This window comes from Piliocolobus tephrosceles, chromosome 20 (assembly GCF_002776525.5).
Source record: "Piliocolobus tephrosceles isolate RC106 chromosome 20, ASM277652v3, whole genome shotgun sequence".
In the NCBI taxonomy this organism is placed as follows: Eukaryota; Metazoa; Chordata; class Mammalia; order Primates; family Cercopithecidae; genus Piliocolobus; species Piliocolobus tephrosceles.
The window spans coordinates 2,534,706-2,550,921 of NC_045453.1; the positions used below are offsets into that span (position 1 = coordinate 2,534,706).

General features: G+C 43.8%; 2 protein-coding genes across 7 annotated transcripts in view; both read left to right on the top strand.

Moving 5' to 3' along the window:
• Window positions 1-6,662, top strand: part of LOC111548097 (signal-regulatory protein gamma) — a 113,757-nt gene extending 107,095 nt beyond the window's left edge. Inside the window, exons 1-4 of one of the 3 annotated variants that reach the window (XR_003309634.1) lie at window positions 1-119; window positions 2,804-4,829; window positions 5,081-5,195; window positions 5,814-6,662. Coding sequence is in view for 1 of the 3 variants with exons in the window: in XM_026455232.1 (XP_026311017.1) it covers window positions 29-119; window positions 5,081-5,193 (204 nt within the window). In the remaining 2 variants the exon portion in view is untranslated. Of the gene's footprint in view, window positions 120-2,803; window positions 4,830-5,080; window positions 5,196-5,714 lie in introns of all 3 variants that reach the window. The other 2 variants (XR_003309633.1, XM_026455232.1) reach the window with 2 other exon arrangements.
• An 8,484-nt stretch (window positions 6,663-15,146) lies between these two features.
• Window positions 15,147-16,216, top strand: part of LOC111548096 (signal-regulatory protein beta-1-like) — a 47,330-nt gene continuing 46,260 nt past the window's right edge. Inside the window, exon 1 of one of the 4 annotated variants that reach the window (XM_026455225.2) lies at window positions 15,147-15,736. In XM_026455225.2, the coding sequence (XP_026311010.1) occupies window positions 15,664-15,736 (73 nt within the window). In that variant the 5' untranslated portion in view covers window positions 15,147-15,663. The remainder of the gene's footprint in view (window positions 15,737-16,216) is intronic. The other 3 variants (XM_026455230.2, XM_026455231.2, XM_026455229.2) reach the window with 3 other exon arrangements.

Sequence of the window (16,216 nt, forward strand, 5' to 3'; positions counted from 1 at the left end):
CAGGGATGGTGTGGTGCTCACCTGCCAGGTGGAGCATGATGGACAGCCAGCGGTCAGCAAAAGCCATGCCCTGGAGGTCTCAGCCCACCAGAAAGAACAGTGCTCAGATACCACTTCTGGTAAGGTTACTTCAAATTTTTAAATTTTATCTTTTTCTTTGATGTTAAAATTAATATTTATGTTTGTCACAAAATAAGCTAGAAGCCTATAAATATAAAGTAGAATTTTAAAGTCAGCATCATTCTTCCAAACCTCACCCTCCAAGAGTCATCACTATTAAGAGTTTGAGGTACAACCTGACAGACTTTTTGACATAAATGTATACTGAATGAGGAAGAAAGGAGGCAAAGGGATCATGTGTTTGTCGCATTCTGCATCTTGCTTTTCACCCCTGACAGTTATTACATTCCCGTTTCTCATCAGCCACCCTGTCTCCTTCCTACTCCTTGTGACCTCTGCCTTGTCTGTTCCTTCCTAAACTTTTCCATTCATATCTGTGACCTGCCCCCAGCAGACTCCCGCATCTGCTGTATGAATTTCAGAAAGACATGTGGAGTCTAAGCCCGGACAAGGCCCCCAGGTGACCATAAGTGGTAAAAGCATGGGCCTCATTTGGGTCCTGATGATGATATTTGACTAATAACAATCACAACAGCTCTCTGCAGATTTATTATGTGCAAATTTCTGTTCATCTATGATCTCCTTTCCTGCTTCAACCATCCAGTGAGTCTGGAGTTTTACAGAAGGGGAAACCAGGACTTGGGAAGCAATAGGGGATATTATTGAAGACAATTAGATCAAGGCATTAGACCAGATGACTGGTCCAAACTAATCAAGGTAAGTCTGAGGTCCTGAGGACAGGGTCACTACCAGCCTATAATGCAAATTTATGCTAGTTTGATAAATGTTCCCTTTCTGCTGGGACACAAAATGTCCCAAGGATGTGAATTTGGCCAGTGTTCCCCCATCTATGACCAAAATAGATCTTATTTCCCTCTCATATAATACCAGGAGGGGTCTCTATTCCAGAAGACTTTTAGAAGGCCCAGGTTCCTTCCCACATACTCTATGGCATTGGCTTTATCTACTGGGTCAATGCTGGGTCGCTCATTTGTCCATGTCCCTGCCCGCTGGAAGAGTGGAGACAGGAAGTGGAGGACAACAATGTCCCCTATAATCAGAGATGTATGGAAGGTGCATAGTCACGTCCACTCCTCACCCAGTTATGTGTGCCCATGTAGTTGCAAGAGGAGTCCACAACTGGGTGATCTGATAATTGAGGACATTTTTTACAAAAACAATATTATGAACTTAATAAAATGTGAAATTTTTATACCGTTAAATTTCATAAAATTGTTAAAATAATTCTCTCACATCACCTAAAATGTAGCATACATTCAAATTTCCTCAAATTTCTTTTGTAACCATTTTTCTGTGCACCAAATTTGGTTTTAATCTATCTTTAAATGTTTGGTAGTATTTTTCTATGAAGTATCTGTACCTCAAGAATATTTTGGGGTACTTTGAAATTATGAATTCACTTTCCTCAATAATTTAGGGCTATTCACATTATTCATTTCATATTGGGTGAGATCTGGCAACTTGTGCTTTTCAAAGAGTTTTTGGTCCATTTTATCTATGTCATCATATTTCTGTGTGTAGAGTTGTTTATAATATCTCTTATGATCCTTTTGATGTCTGCAGGGTCTGTAGTGATAGCCCTCGTTTCATCCTGATATTTAAAATGTGCCATTTCTTTTTTCTTATTCATCAACCTTGCTATAATTTTTCCCATTTTATTGATCCTTTCAAAGGATCAGCTGCTTCAGTTGGTTTTTGTATTTTTTTATATTTTAATTTCACTAATTTTCTGCTCCCTTCTCTTTTTATTACTTCTTATCTCTGGCTTGTTTCGGGTTTATTTTGCTCTACTTCTTGTAGTTTCTTGAAGTGGGGATTTATTTTATTGAATAGAGACGTTTTCTCTTTTCTGTGTCTTTTTTTTTGGTCATGTTCTATGGCTGGAAGCTCATACTGAGGGGATGGGTCCCAGGTACCTGGCCTCAGGGCTGTTCCTCAGTCCTCAGGTCCCTAACCAGTCTGCCTTCCTTTTTCACCTTGGAAGTTCTCCTATGCCTGCTCCTCATATTTCCAGAGTTCTTAGTCTTGCTTCTCGAGGAGGAGCAGGAAGAGATGAATCTGCACCATCTGTCTGAAGCGGAATTTGCTTTTTAGACTTCCATCCACTCAGTGGAGCTCCGACCAGGGCTGCCATTTTTGGGTGCTTTCAGTGTGCTGGATGTAGCATCCTTGCTCAAGTGCTATGGCTGGAAATGCGTGTTAGGTTGTCTAGGCTGGTACACAACATGCAAGATGCCTTTTGTGATGTGTTGCACCAGCAGTGTGGCAGCCTAGTGAGATTGTGCACTAGGGTGTGGTGAAGGTTCTCTTTTGACCCACAGTCATTTTGCAGCTTGGCATTCTTTGTTCAAGTAATACTCAGAGCCAGGTTTGTGCAAAACTTACTTTTCCTTTTTTGCTTTTTCTTTTGGTTTGGGGAGGTTATAGAGATAATTAGTTATGCTGCTCCAACTATCCCCAGAAACCCAGAATATGACTGATGATCAAAAGTTCTTTGACCCAAACGTTCCCTCCCACATCTCAGGGTCCCGCAACTTCCCCATCAGGGCCCTAGCCCAGCACAGCAGCCTGTTGAAGCTGAGATTCATCCACCTCTGTGGTTCTGCTACTCTTATAATGATCCGGAACCCAATCTTCTATTCTTTCTGCCCTCTGGCTCCAGGAGATAACAATCTACACTGCTGCCAAGAAGTCCTCTGGTTTTCACACTGAGCCTTAATTCAAGATAAGTTACTCTTAGCTTCTCATCATCTTTCCCCAAAGAATTGATGCCCAGCAACAGCCCATCAAATATCTTAGTCCTCATAACTACCATTTCCCAATCCAGTTTCAAATGGCTGATGCCAAGGAATTTCCTTCCTACTTCACTGCCAGTGAAAGTTTTATTAATTGCACCATAGCTGCAAGCCAGGGCCAGCCTAGCTCCACTCACTACCAGCCCTGGGGTCCTCATTGCCAGCTAATCATGATGAGCGGTCAGTTTCCAAACTTACATTTTAGAGTCTACTTTTCAGACCATTTCCACTGTCAGTTTTGCTAGGAGGTCAACTGGAGGTGGATACAGGAATTCAGGAAGCATGTTAGAGTGCTGTCAGGGTCAATATGCCTGAGGGAGTAGGGCAGAAGTGTAGGAAAGAGACGTGCTGAGCCACAGTGCAGGCAGGACAAAGACCCAGATGATTCTTCAAAGAAGCCAAGGGCTGAGAGAGTCCCTTAGAGTTGTGTTAATTGAGGAGAGCGGCGTGGCCTTCCTATTTTCAATTCAGCCAATCTTTCTATGGGCTGCTCCATAGAAGGAGGAGTGAACTTGGAGAGTGCAACTCTCCTCAAGGGAGACAAAGTTCCAGAGAGCCACCCAGCTGAGAACTGCTGGCCTCCAACATTCCAACCACAGATGCTGAGATCTCCATTCCTTCCTTAAGGACCCATCAGCACCATTTTATTTCCCAGAAAACATACATGAAAACAGAAGTAAACATAACTTCATTTGTTTGCTTTTAACAGCAAAAAAAATGCTCATTGTAAAAATGCAAAGAATCCAAATGTGTGCTCCCCCAGACCTGACTGTCTGTCCAACAGAGAGGTTTCAGATGGCACCCACTCTGGGGTCGAGGAGAGCTTGATGTCTGAGTCCCTTCCAAGCAAGAGAGTCATGCTTTGACTTACCAGCGTGTTTTCTATCCAACACAGTATATTAGGCCCAGCCCCTCAAGGGCCTCCCCAGCTCTCAAAAACATGGGGTCCCCCCTCACTGCTGGGGCTAAACAGGGCAGCCTGCAAATCTTTCACTTTGAACCCTCACTGCTGGGGCTAAACAGGGCAGCCTGCAAATCTTTCACTTTGAAGCCATCCTCATATAAACAAAAAGCATGTTAGTTGCTTGCTGCATGTAGAATCCAATCAAGGAGAGTGAGGTCTGATACAAAACAAAGTGAATTTATTCCAAAGCTAGGCTGGGGAAAGGGCACCAAGTGTCCTGCCTTTAAATGTGCCACTTCCCCTTTGGAGCAGAAAGCAGACACTTTCATAAGGTAATGGGGATGGGACCAAGGGCAGGGTTCCCTCTGCTAGTGCCTGGTGACTTAGCTACCTGACAGTTGAGTTGGCGCCATCCTGGGCAGAAGTCAGTTGTAAAAGTGGCCAAGGGGGCATGCTTTCCATATGCCTCTTGGTGGATGAAAGTCTGGAGGCTAGCCCTGGAGGTGAAGTTTCCATGGTGGGTATGCTTTGGTGTGCCAACTTTCCAGGAGAGATCTGTCTTAGAGCACACAGAAGAACTTGCCCTGCAGGGAATATCTGGTGAGGGGTAGGTGAAAGGTTATATTTGCATTTCTGAAGGGCTAAGTAGGAAACTGGGAGCAGGGGGAAACGGGAAAGAAAACAAAGAGAAAATAAACTACCTCTTAGCAAACTGGGGGTACTCGGTTATACTCATGACCCCTACCTGCCCTTTCGTAATTGTTCCTATGACCCTGCAAAATTGGACTTGTCTTGTTCAAAAGGACACAGTCTCAGGAATCATCCTAAGGGACATAATGATGGGCTTCCGTAAGTTTGGATGCAAGTAACCTTGTGACCCTCCCTAAATTCTCTGAACCTCAATCTCCCCGTCAGAATGGAATAATAAACCCTGCCCTACAGGCTTGTGAGGATCAAGTGAGGGACTCAGATGCCACACATATGAATATGTGAGTACACATTCTGTCCATTTTGTCCCTCCGGGAGGACAGCCTGGCAGCCTGGGACAGGGTAAGGGAATGAGGAACCTCTTTCCCTGGCTTCTGCCTTATGTTGCAGCTAAGGCAGCCAGGGTAAGATGCAGTTTCCAAAGATTTGGAGCAGTGACAGTCCCAGGTAGCCTCAGATGGGGTAAGTGGGGTCCTCTGGGATGGCATCCTGGGTAGCCCCTTCCTAACTTCTCCTGTCTCCTGATTTCCAGGCCCAGTACTGGCTCCCACTGCTCCACTTCTCATAGCTCTCCTCCTGGGCCCCAAGGTGCTGCTGGTGGTTGGTGTCTCTGTCATCTATGTCTACTGGAAGCAGAAGGCCTGACTGTAAGTATGGGGGATGGAGGCCTGACCAAGGGCTGCCCCAAAAGGGCAGGGCCAGCAGGAGGGCCCAGCCCACATATCATGCAGCATCAGGGTCAGTGGAGCTTAGAGAAGGTGACAGAGCTCCCTCCACATCCTCAGAACGCTCAGGGAACCTTCTAAGAGGCTCCCAAACCCCAGTAAGTATGTGGGTGCTTGAGGAGGCATAAGCCAGGGTGTTCAAATGTTTTGACAGCACCCCAGGGGTCCCATAAGGAGATGAGGAGCCTGAATCAGGGGCTACTGAGTGGGTGGTCCCTTGCAGGCCATTTCTAGATTATTTGATGCTGAACTCCATGGGCCCAAAGGAATCCCCACTGTCAAGTAATGTTGAGAAACCGCAGATGGGCAGCTCTTAGGGCTGTAGCCATTCTGACCCTCTTTATGCCTGAGTGGAAGCAATGAAGGAAGGGACACCAGGACTCAGGAAGAGGGCTGAGCCAGCAGAGTCCTGTCTCAGGGCTGCCTGTCCACTTGCAATAGGCATCCCAGAAGGAGACCAGCACCGGGAATATAACAGGCTCCCAGGAAATGTTTCTTAAATGATGAGCAGATGATTAAATATGGACATGTTATCCACAGCTCCTTTCCTCCTCCCCTGCCTCATGGGACCCCCAGTCTCTGCTGCCTCCTTCATTCCTTGAAGGGCTCTGACTGAGAGAAGGGGCTGGTGAGAAGCTTCCCCAGACTCAGCTCCAAATGCCTCCCCTCCCAGGACATCTTCCTGCCCACAGGTTCCTGTTGCTCCTTTGCAGAGTCCTTGATTCTCCAGAGCAGTCTTCATTCATGGTCCTGAGCAGAGGCCATGGGATGGGGCTCTGGGGAGTGACTCATGACACCTCCCTAGGATGTGGGAAACACGCCAAATCTAAACCCATCAGGACACCTCTCCTCCATCGTCTTGGACTGTCCATAAGCCACAAACTGCAGTTCAGATTCTCAAGAGTTATTCTACCTTCTGGATTCCTGCCTACTCAATTACCCAGCCTTATTGAGATTCTCTATTGCCTGCTGAATACAAATTAACACTCATCCTGGTTTTAAGGAGAAAAAATGATTCTCCTTCCTCTTTGTTTAAAGATATGATATAGTTTGGATATTTTTCCCCTACAAATCTCAATGTGAAATTTCATCCCCTACGTGGGAGGTGGGGTCAGGTGGGAGGTGTTTGGGTCATGGGGATGGATTCATCATGAATGACTTGGTGCTATCTTGGTCTATTAGTACCCACAAGATCTGATTGTTTAAAAGTGCCTAGCAGCTCCCTCTTCTTTCTTTCTGTTCCTCTCTCCCCATGTTATGCCAACTCCACTTCACTGTCCACTGTGAGTAGAAGCACTCTGAGGCCCTCCTCAGCAGCAGATGCAAGCACCATGCTTCTTGTACAGTCTGCAGAACCAAAAGCCAAATAAACCTCTTCTTTATAAATTACCCAGCCTCAGGTATTCTTTTATAGCAACACACATGGACAAAGACAGTGTGCTACTCCTCACACCTAGAAAGAAAGCAGCTCTCCCTCCTCTCTCTGTGATGGAAACACTAGTTTTTCTATCATCCTGCAACCTTCCCAGATCTGTTGCTCATGGTAAAAATATCGTGACAGTCCTAAAGTCGTGGAGTCCTTCTCGATTTCTTCTTTGTTTATACCTCATATTCAGTTCTGCTTCAAAATGCTTACGTCCCCTGGTGAGATGGTAAGTGTTTGACAATTGACTCTTCAAAAGAAAAAAGAAGGCTGAATTGTAGTGTTTGTCAATTTCTGTGGGGTGAATACTCCCAACATGGCCCATTTCAAGCTTCTAACACTTTAACAACTAGAATACACAATTCCTGAAAATTTAACAGTTGGCTCTCCTGAGCCAGTCCCAGCCTGCTCCGGCACACAAAGGAGTTGTACCCATAACCTGCACACCTCTCACCTCCACCACTCCTGCATAGTCCCAGCCAGCATCGTCTCCTCCTGGACCACTTACAGAGCTTCTGCTGGATTGCATTTTTCAGCCTCAGTTATTTTTTGGAAAAGTCAAATCCTGTCATTCCTCGGCTTCCTCCCCGCGACAGCTGCATGGCTCACTCTCTTCTGTCCTTCAGTTTATTAAAGGTAACTTCTGTAAACCACGCTACATAAAATATCCATTTTCCTCTCCACCCTAGCACTCCAATGTCTCTTAACTTGATTAGCTTTTCTCCCTAACACTGTATTATATTATTACATATATTATACTAAATACAGAGCAGTCCTTACTTTGCATGGCAGTGCAAGATTATGAAAATGACTGAAAATACTGAGACCCTGGAAAGCAACTCTACATCCAAAGGGGAAAATAATGACTCCTCTGTGATCCTCATGATATTTATCAAAATATTAGAAAATATAATACATCAGTTGCAAATGTAGACAGAAGGGAAAAATATTTAGTTCATGGTAATTCAAAGGATTAGAAACATTGAGGATTAAATTATTATTTCTTTGTAAAACATAGCAAGGATAGTTGGAACGGTGCTTGTCTTCTTGTATATTTCTGATGTGGAGCAAGCATAAGATGATGAGAACACTGGTATATTTTGAAATGGTGCCCTTTCCCCTTCCTCTTGAGGAAGCCCTACTGAATATTTCTCTCATACTCACTGTGAGGACCAATCAAGCTGCTGTGGGTAAAATTCGCAGAAGTGTGGGAGCTCCCATGACTGGGTTCTCCTGAGTTTTTAACTCAGACTGGCCTTCACTGAACTTACAACAATTCACCATTCATGGTGCAGGTTTTCTGACCTCAGCAGTCATTCCCGTGGAGGTTTCCAATTCAGGAAGTTGTAATTCTCCATATCACCCTGTCTGTCTCTCTAATTTTGCCCTGTGACCTCATTTCTCCGACAGATCTAAGAGGAGTTGTTGTTTTTTGATTTGCTCAGCTTGTTACTTGATGTTGGTTTGACAGACTTTTTGTAGGGGTCACCCAGGAGATTTGGTTCCATCCCCAAAGGCTTCCGTAGCCACAAGCCCTCAAATGTGCCACACCTGGAATTACGGTCTCTGAAGCTGCAAGCTCAATCCTTGGCTACAGAACCCTATAGGTCTGAGCTCTCAAATTAGGAAGGGTCATGGGACCCCTGGCATGAGATGAGAGTCTCTGGGATATAGAGCAGGCTCCGTGGCAGTCAACCTCTCTCCAGTACTGTCCAAGGCTCCCAGGTCTGGGAAACCCAAGCACAGATGTCAGCAACTTCCCAGCAGTGGCAACTGTGTCCACTTCCTCTTTCACAATGGAGGATGGCCCCAGTCTCATGGCCTCTTCCTCCCACAGCAACTTCCCTCCTGGGGCATCATGGCAAGGCGGGGCTTCTCCTCCCCTGCAGAGCACAGAGTCTGAGGTCTCTTCATGACGATCATTCAGACAGATATCCCCAGCCCTGTGTCCCAGCTAGCCTGGACAGGCCCTGCCACCTCCTCTGCTTGTAGGACTCACAGTTGTGTGCAGCCTGCTCTACACAGATGTATTTCTATGTGATGTCTCCTCTCCCTCTCAGTCCATCTCACCTGTTCCTCTAGATTTCCACTTGGGAGCATTTTCTTGTCTCTTATCCCAGCATGAGGCAAGATTTGGAGCACTTTTTCTATGAGCATCTATGTAGGCTCTAATTAGGATGCACCTTGCCCTAGTCATAGTGATTCCCCCAGAGGCCATGGCTGCACCATGACCCTGGTGCTGAGCACACGACTTCAGCACCCATGATTCTAGGGCTAAGCACATGACCTCAGCTCATCACCATGGTACCCCCACCTCCCCTAGACACTGGCCGAGGTTGTCACACTGCATCATAAATCCTTGAGGGCAGAGGATCTGTTTATTAAAATTGTTACTATTACTAAAACTCTACCTAATAACAATAATGTCTAACTAATATCTATAATAATAATAGCAAAACTGAATATCTAGGTTTGGGGACACAGTCAGGTATTATTAGGCATTTTGCATATATTAGTTCATTTAATTCCCATAACAATCTTATGAGGTTGGTGTGATTATTATGTCCATTTTACAGCTGAGGAAACTCAAGAAACAGAGAAGTTAATAGTATCCCCAGGGTCACACACTTGGGAGCTGGTAGAGCTTGATTTCAGACTAGGAAATTTTAATTCCTAAGCCCACAGTCTTAATCTTTAGTCTTCTGGAGGAAGCATCCATGGGCTCCCAGTTCCTCATGTGTCCCAAAGTCTTCTCTGGTCATCTGCACCTATTGTCGTGAGTCAGGGTGAAATATGGTAAATGACGGGGGAATTTTAGCTCACGGATTCCAGGCTCCCAGTTCTTTCAAACATTCAAATTTTATCCATGCTGTACCAAGTCAACCTAAAGTTGAAACTGAATTCTGCATGTGATTTCCACAAAAATTTTTTACTTGAATAAGCATCGATGGATCTAGCATATCTTTATTGAAGGATTAGAGTTCCTTGAGAACTCCTTGACAGTTCCTTCCTTGGGAAGGCAACTTGCTGCTCCAAGCACAAATCCTGCCATCTTCTGACACTATTGCATCAATTTAAAAAAAAAAATTTTTGTTGTTTTTTTTTTTTGAGATGGAGTTTTGCTCTTGTTGCCCAGGCTGGAGTGCAATGGCGCAATCTTGGCTCACTGCAACCTCCACCTCCCGGGTTCAAGTGATTCTCCTGCCTCAGCCCTCTAGTAGCTGGGATTACAGGCATGCGCCACTGTGCCCAGCTAATTTTGTATTTTTAGTAGAGCCACGGTTTCTCCATGTTGGTCAGGCTGATCTTGAACTCCTGACCTCAGGGGATCCACCCGCCTTGGCCTCCCAAAGTGCTGGGGTTACAGGTGTGAGCCACTGCACCTCGCCTATTGTATCAATTTTGGAGTCCTATATTCCAAACTATGATTTTTGGAGGCATGAAACTTTATGTCTCAAGCCTTCCAAGCCAATTGCTATTTTCATGGAAGGAAATATTCCTCTTTCAACCACTGGTGTGTTTTACCTTAAACTATGTATCTTTAGATATTAATATTTCTGGGTTTTTCTTTCTTTTTTGCTTTGTAAACAGTAGACTTTTATACAAATATAAACTTTTGCACCTTCAAAGTTACCACTCCAATAAAGACACCTGTTAAAATCAGCAAAACATCTTGAAATATATTTTAACAATGTACAAATGTATTCACAACATAATATCCTGATTAAGAAACTCCACTAAGTTTATAGTACCTACAACACAATTTACAGATGCCTACAATAGTTTCTAGGTTGGTTTGGTTTATAATTAAATCTACTACTTTAAGAAATACCATTAATACAAATGCGTAATCTATAACATTCTCATTATAGTAAGAAAAAATATAGATTCATGAAACAAAATGTCTTTACCCATTATGTGAAGTATGTAAATGATTCTTCTCATTAAAATATAAGGATAATGTGTTTTTAGTAATAAAAGATAAATTTCATTAGGTCAAAGAGCATTAAAGAGCTCCAGGAGGTTCCAAAGTAAAATCTGGTTACCCTCTTATAAAATAAATAGAACAGCACAATTTCTGAGTATTTCTTAAACACAAACTATGATAATTTCATTTATATTAATTGGGCCTTAAGTAAATGACTTCTTACAAATGAAAATAAACAAAACTTTAGAAACTAGGTAATACCAATTCACTAAATTTGGTTTTTACTCATTTGTGTATGTCTAAGAAATTTTACCATGAAGTACATATTAAAAATTGACAATTATTTCTAATTTACACATAAGTCATTGTGCTCACTCATACCATGGAAACAAAACTTGCTTCTGAAAACAATCTACAGAAATAATATGTAAACACATAAAGTTTTGAGATACACTAAGAACATCCTACGTTCTATGGATCAAATAACAAAGGCCTTCATTACATATATCAATAAACACACTTTGGTTAATTTGGGATATATTGATATTACATGACCTTGTGCATACCTCTGTATACCATTAAATAAATTTGGACATTTGTAGTGACAACACACTTTCTAGCCCCCAGTGCTGGAAAGAAAATAAAAACTTAATATGAAAACTACTTTCATTTGTTTCAAATAAAGTTATCAAGTGAGAAAAAGCCAACGCTTTTTGTTGCAACATAAACTGAGATCTAAAAGGTTCAGAGTCAAGAATCTCTTAGGTTGCGCCCCAACATCATAAAACACATAAACTTTCTCCCTCTATTTAAGAAATCTGATCATGTCTAGTGTTTACTCTGAAGGAGAAGAGGGCACCGTATTAGTCCGTTCTCACACTACTATAAAGAACTACCTGAGGCTGGGTGCAGTGGCTCACACTTGTAATTCCAGCACTTTGAGAGGCTGAAGTGGGAGGATTACCTGAAGTCAGGAGTTCAAGACCAGCCTGGCCAACATGGTGAGACCCTGTCTCTACTAAAATACAAAAATTAGCCAGGCATGATGGTGGGTGCCTATAATCCCAGCTACTCAGGAGGCTGAGGTGGGAGAATCGCTTGAACCCAGGAGGCGAAGGTTGCAGTGGGCCAAGATCATGCCATTGCCCTCCAGCCTGGGTGACAGAGTGAGACTCCATCTCAAAAACAAACAAACAAACAAACAAAACTACCTGAGACTGGGTAATTCATAAATAAAAGATGTGTAATGGACTCACAGTTCTGCATGGCTTGGGAGGCCTGAGGAAACTTACAATGATGGTGGAAGGTGAAGGGGAAACAAGGAATGTCTTACATGGCAGCAGCAGAGAGAAAGAGTAAGGGGAGAACTGCCGAACACTTTTAAACCATCAGGTCTTGTGATAACTCACTCACTATCATAAGAACAGCATGGGGGAACCACTCACATGATCCAATCACCTCCCACTAGGTCATTCCCTTGACAAGTGGAGATTGTAATTTGAGATAAGATTTGGGTGGGGACACAGAGCCAAATCAAATCAGACACTAAAGGCAAATATCACTCACAGCATGGACAGGCCATTAGTCCCAACCAGAAGATTCTTATTTCAGCCTCTAAGACAGTTTTACTCTCTTAAGAGGATGCCTCCCAAGACTCAAATGCCCAATGGCCCTTTCCATTGTCATCAATGTGATTCCACCAACATAGTCCAATCATTACTCTGCCGGTGACATTCTTCACTGCGCAAAAGCCACCTGACAAAGAGATCATTGTCACCACACAGGCAAGAAAGCTACTTCTGGGCAGTTCATGGAGAAAATAGATGGCGATTGCACTGACTCAAAATAATTAAAGAAAAAGTGATGCCACTGGATGTCTGAGTTTAGATTTCCTTGGTCTATTAGTTGTCTACCCTTCTAAATCAAATAGTGAAATATCTTCAGTATAATCATTACTGTGCCTTCAGAGCCAGCCCTGGGCACCGCCACCCTCTCTGCAAGCGCTCAACTCCTCAGTTGTTTCTGGGAACTTTTTTGCCACGTTTTGTGAGATATCTTTTGTTATTCCTATATTTACAGCTATTTACATTACTCTCTTTAGGTGTGTCTGTGCTGAATCCTAAGGGATTACCCCACATGATCCCCCAACCCAATAACTTACTACTTACGTATATATTGTCACCTAGTCAACCTATTACATTTTTAAAAACTGTCCTCAGTAATTACGTTTTCATTTCCAAAGTCTCTTTTTTGGTTACTGCTCCAAGAAACCTGTTACTTCATGCCTGATTATTCCTGTTTCATACATGCCTGATGTTGTTTTATGGATTTACTTCCCTTTTGCTATCTTTATAAGATTACTATGTATACTAATTTTAAAGACCTTTTTATATTTTATTTTTTCGTATGTTCTCAATTGTGAACTTCTCTTGATTGCTGTTAATGTTTTTCAGTTATTGTTGTTCTTGGATTGGTTAGCTATCTCTCATGGTGCTACTGTTTCCCAAATCTTCAGTGATTCCTTCTTGCGCTGCTGTCTTTCCAGAAATAATGCCCCACCCCATGTGATGGAGTTATCAGGGCCTCCTGGAGCATGGCACCTGCCACAGCCTCACTGTGGGGGCTGTTCCTAATTAAGGCTATGGCTTCTTCTCTGCTTCTTCCTGAGGGATGTCTCTCCTTTCATATGACAGATGTCATAGTGCAAACATTAAAAGTGAAGTCTGTGGCATGTGGCAACGTATGCTCTAGTTCTAAAAGCTGAGTGATCTTGAGGAAATCCATTACTCTCTGTGTACCTCAGGTTTCCTCACCTGTGAAAGGAGGTGGGTTAATAGCAGTGCTTACCTGATGGAGTCAGAGTGATGAATTAATGAGGTAACTGACATAAAATGCTTGACACCGTTTCTGGGGCACAGAACATCCTCAGTAAATGATAACTGCTACTATTCCTTCACGTCACACAAAGATGATTGTCTTGTTTTTAAGTGTAATTTGACATGGATTAACACAATTTTATCCTTTTTCATTTTCATTTTTGTTGGTATAGAGTAGGATGGGAAGATTTCACCTGTGCACATGTGCCACATTGAACAGAACTTTGAATGAGAATATGATAACCTTTACACTTTCATTTGACAATAACAGATGAAGGACCTAAAACCCAGCAGGTGACAGGGAGGCTTCCAGACAGGCCTTTCTTAGTCATAGATAATACAACCATTTCTCCTAACAAGGTGGTTTTTCTAAAGCACAACTGTGGCAGGAAAGCAGTGAACCCTTCCCATAAAAAAAAAATTATAGCCACATTTTTTGGTTAAAATTAATTATGAGTCAAGCACTCATTATGGTTTATATTATTCCTACCACATTTCTACAAGGTGCATGTTGGTGCATGTTATAACTTCCATTTACCTACAATCAAAATAAGGCTCAGAGAAGTCAAGTGTCTTCTTGAAAGTCACACAGCTGAGAATAGTGAGAGAACAAATTAATTTGTAGATTATAAGGAGCAGGATGCAGAGAATCCAAGAGAAAACAATTGATCTCAGAGTGGCAGGGATAGTCCAAGTACATCATATAATCTGGGTCTCAGGAGGCCTGGGTTGCTGGGAGAAAGCCACTGGTGGGCAACTCACCATGCAGTAGGGATCCATTCAAAAGCACCATTTGAGTTCCCGCTCTTCACCTGGCACCATTAGCATCAATAATAACCTACTGGGTTTCAGGCATGGTACAGTCATTATCTCCTTTAATCGCCACTAAAACACTGCAATGAAATACTTATAACGCCCAGTTTAGAGACCAAAACTGAGCATAGGTGGGTGCAATGACTTCCCCAACACCTTAGTACACCCTCTTGGTCAGGGCAATTATACTTCCTCTCTCCCCATTTCCCATCTGAACACAGTGGTGAACCTGTAGGTCCTCCGTGCAGAACAAAGGATATTAAAGTTGATGTGATGGCCTCAGGAACCTGTCCGCCATATTCTCCCCCAATCATAACCCTATCCTTTTTCCATAACCCACAACCCTCACTTCACCCCACAAAACACATCCTTACTAAACTAAAACTACTGGCTCTCCTGGAAGAAGTCGGGAAATGATTTCTTCTACTGGATTCAGGCCCATGAAAGTGCCAAAGTCCAGATTAGACTGAATTTGGGCTACGTTTCGCCAGTTATATCAGTACAAGCTTAGAATAGCCGGGCGCGGTGGCTCAGACCTGTAATCCCAGCATTTGGGAGGCCGAGGTGAGCAGATCAGGAGGTCAGGAGATCGAGACCATCCGGTCTAACACAGTGAAACCCCATCTCTACAAAAAATACAAAAAATTAGCCGGGCGTGGTGGCAGGCGCCTGTAGTCCCAGCTACTCCGGAGGCTGAGGCAGGAGAATGGTGTGAACCTGGGAGGCAGAGCTTGTAGTGAGTGGAGATGGGACCACTGCACTCCAGCCCGGGCGACAGAGCAAGACTCCGTCTAAAAAAAAAAAAAAAAAAAAAAAAAAGTTAGAATAAAGAATCATTTCAAAAGCAGACCTGTTTCCTCTCCAACATCAAGAGGGTCCTTGTGATCCCTCCTGCTGCCCCTTGCTGAATAGCACTTGGTTGAGGCTGGTGCAGAAGGAAGCAACAAGCCAACCACATCCTAGGGTCTTAAGATGGAGAGTTTAGGGCACAGATCACAACCACAGAACTTTTTGACCCAAGACCCTCAGCTGGCAAATCACCAAGAAGACCTGAAGATGGGGAAGGGGGCCATGTGGAGAGAACACAGGCCTCAGTTGAGGAGGGAGCATTATTTTTGCTCAGCCTGTCTGATTCTCCTGAAAATGGAGCATGAGTAACTCTGTGCTTTGTATCTGCCTACTGTGCCTGATTTCTATGTTACAATCTAAAAGCAAGTTATTGTCCCAATCCATCATAGCCACTTCCTCTTGAATCGAGGGAGGCAGGGCTTGTCTTCTCTCCTCAAAGCAGAGCCTGACATCTAACCCACTACAGACGTTTGAACAGAGCAGGCTCCTGAGGTCTCCAGGATGCCTGTCGCAGCCTCCTGGCCCCACCCTCCTGGTCCTTTCCTGCTGCTGACTCTACTGCTGGGACTCACAGGTAAGCATTGCCTTGGGCTAGAACCCTTTCTCTCTGCTGCCGTGGCAATGCCCTGCCCCTGGACCTTTGGGGATTCCATACAACCACAGGTGCTGCCAAGGAAGGCCAAAGATGGGGCCTCAGAGCAGGAAATCAGGGAGCTGAGCACTTTCTCTGTGGATCAGCGACTGGCTACCAGGGGCAGCTGGCTACCAGAGTCACAGGATGGTTGAATCACCACCACCACAATTACTTACATTTTGATCTATTTCATCTGACTAACACAGAACAATCATTATTTAAATCCTTACCAGTCTTGAGACTCTGGGGCCAAACAACCTACCCAAGGACAGAGCAAGCTCAGAGACAGCCTGAGAGGGCTGTGTGACTCCAGACCCAGCCTTACCCAGCCTTCTGTATTCAACACCCAGAGGAAGTGAAGTCTGAAATGGTGCCTTCTTGAGTTGGGCAGAGGTGCAGTGTTTCCCAGGGATGTTCAGT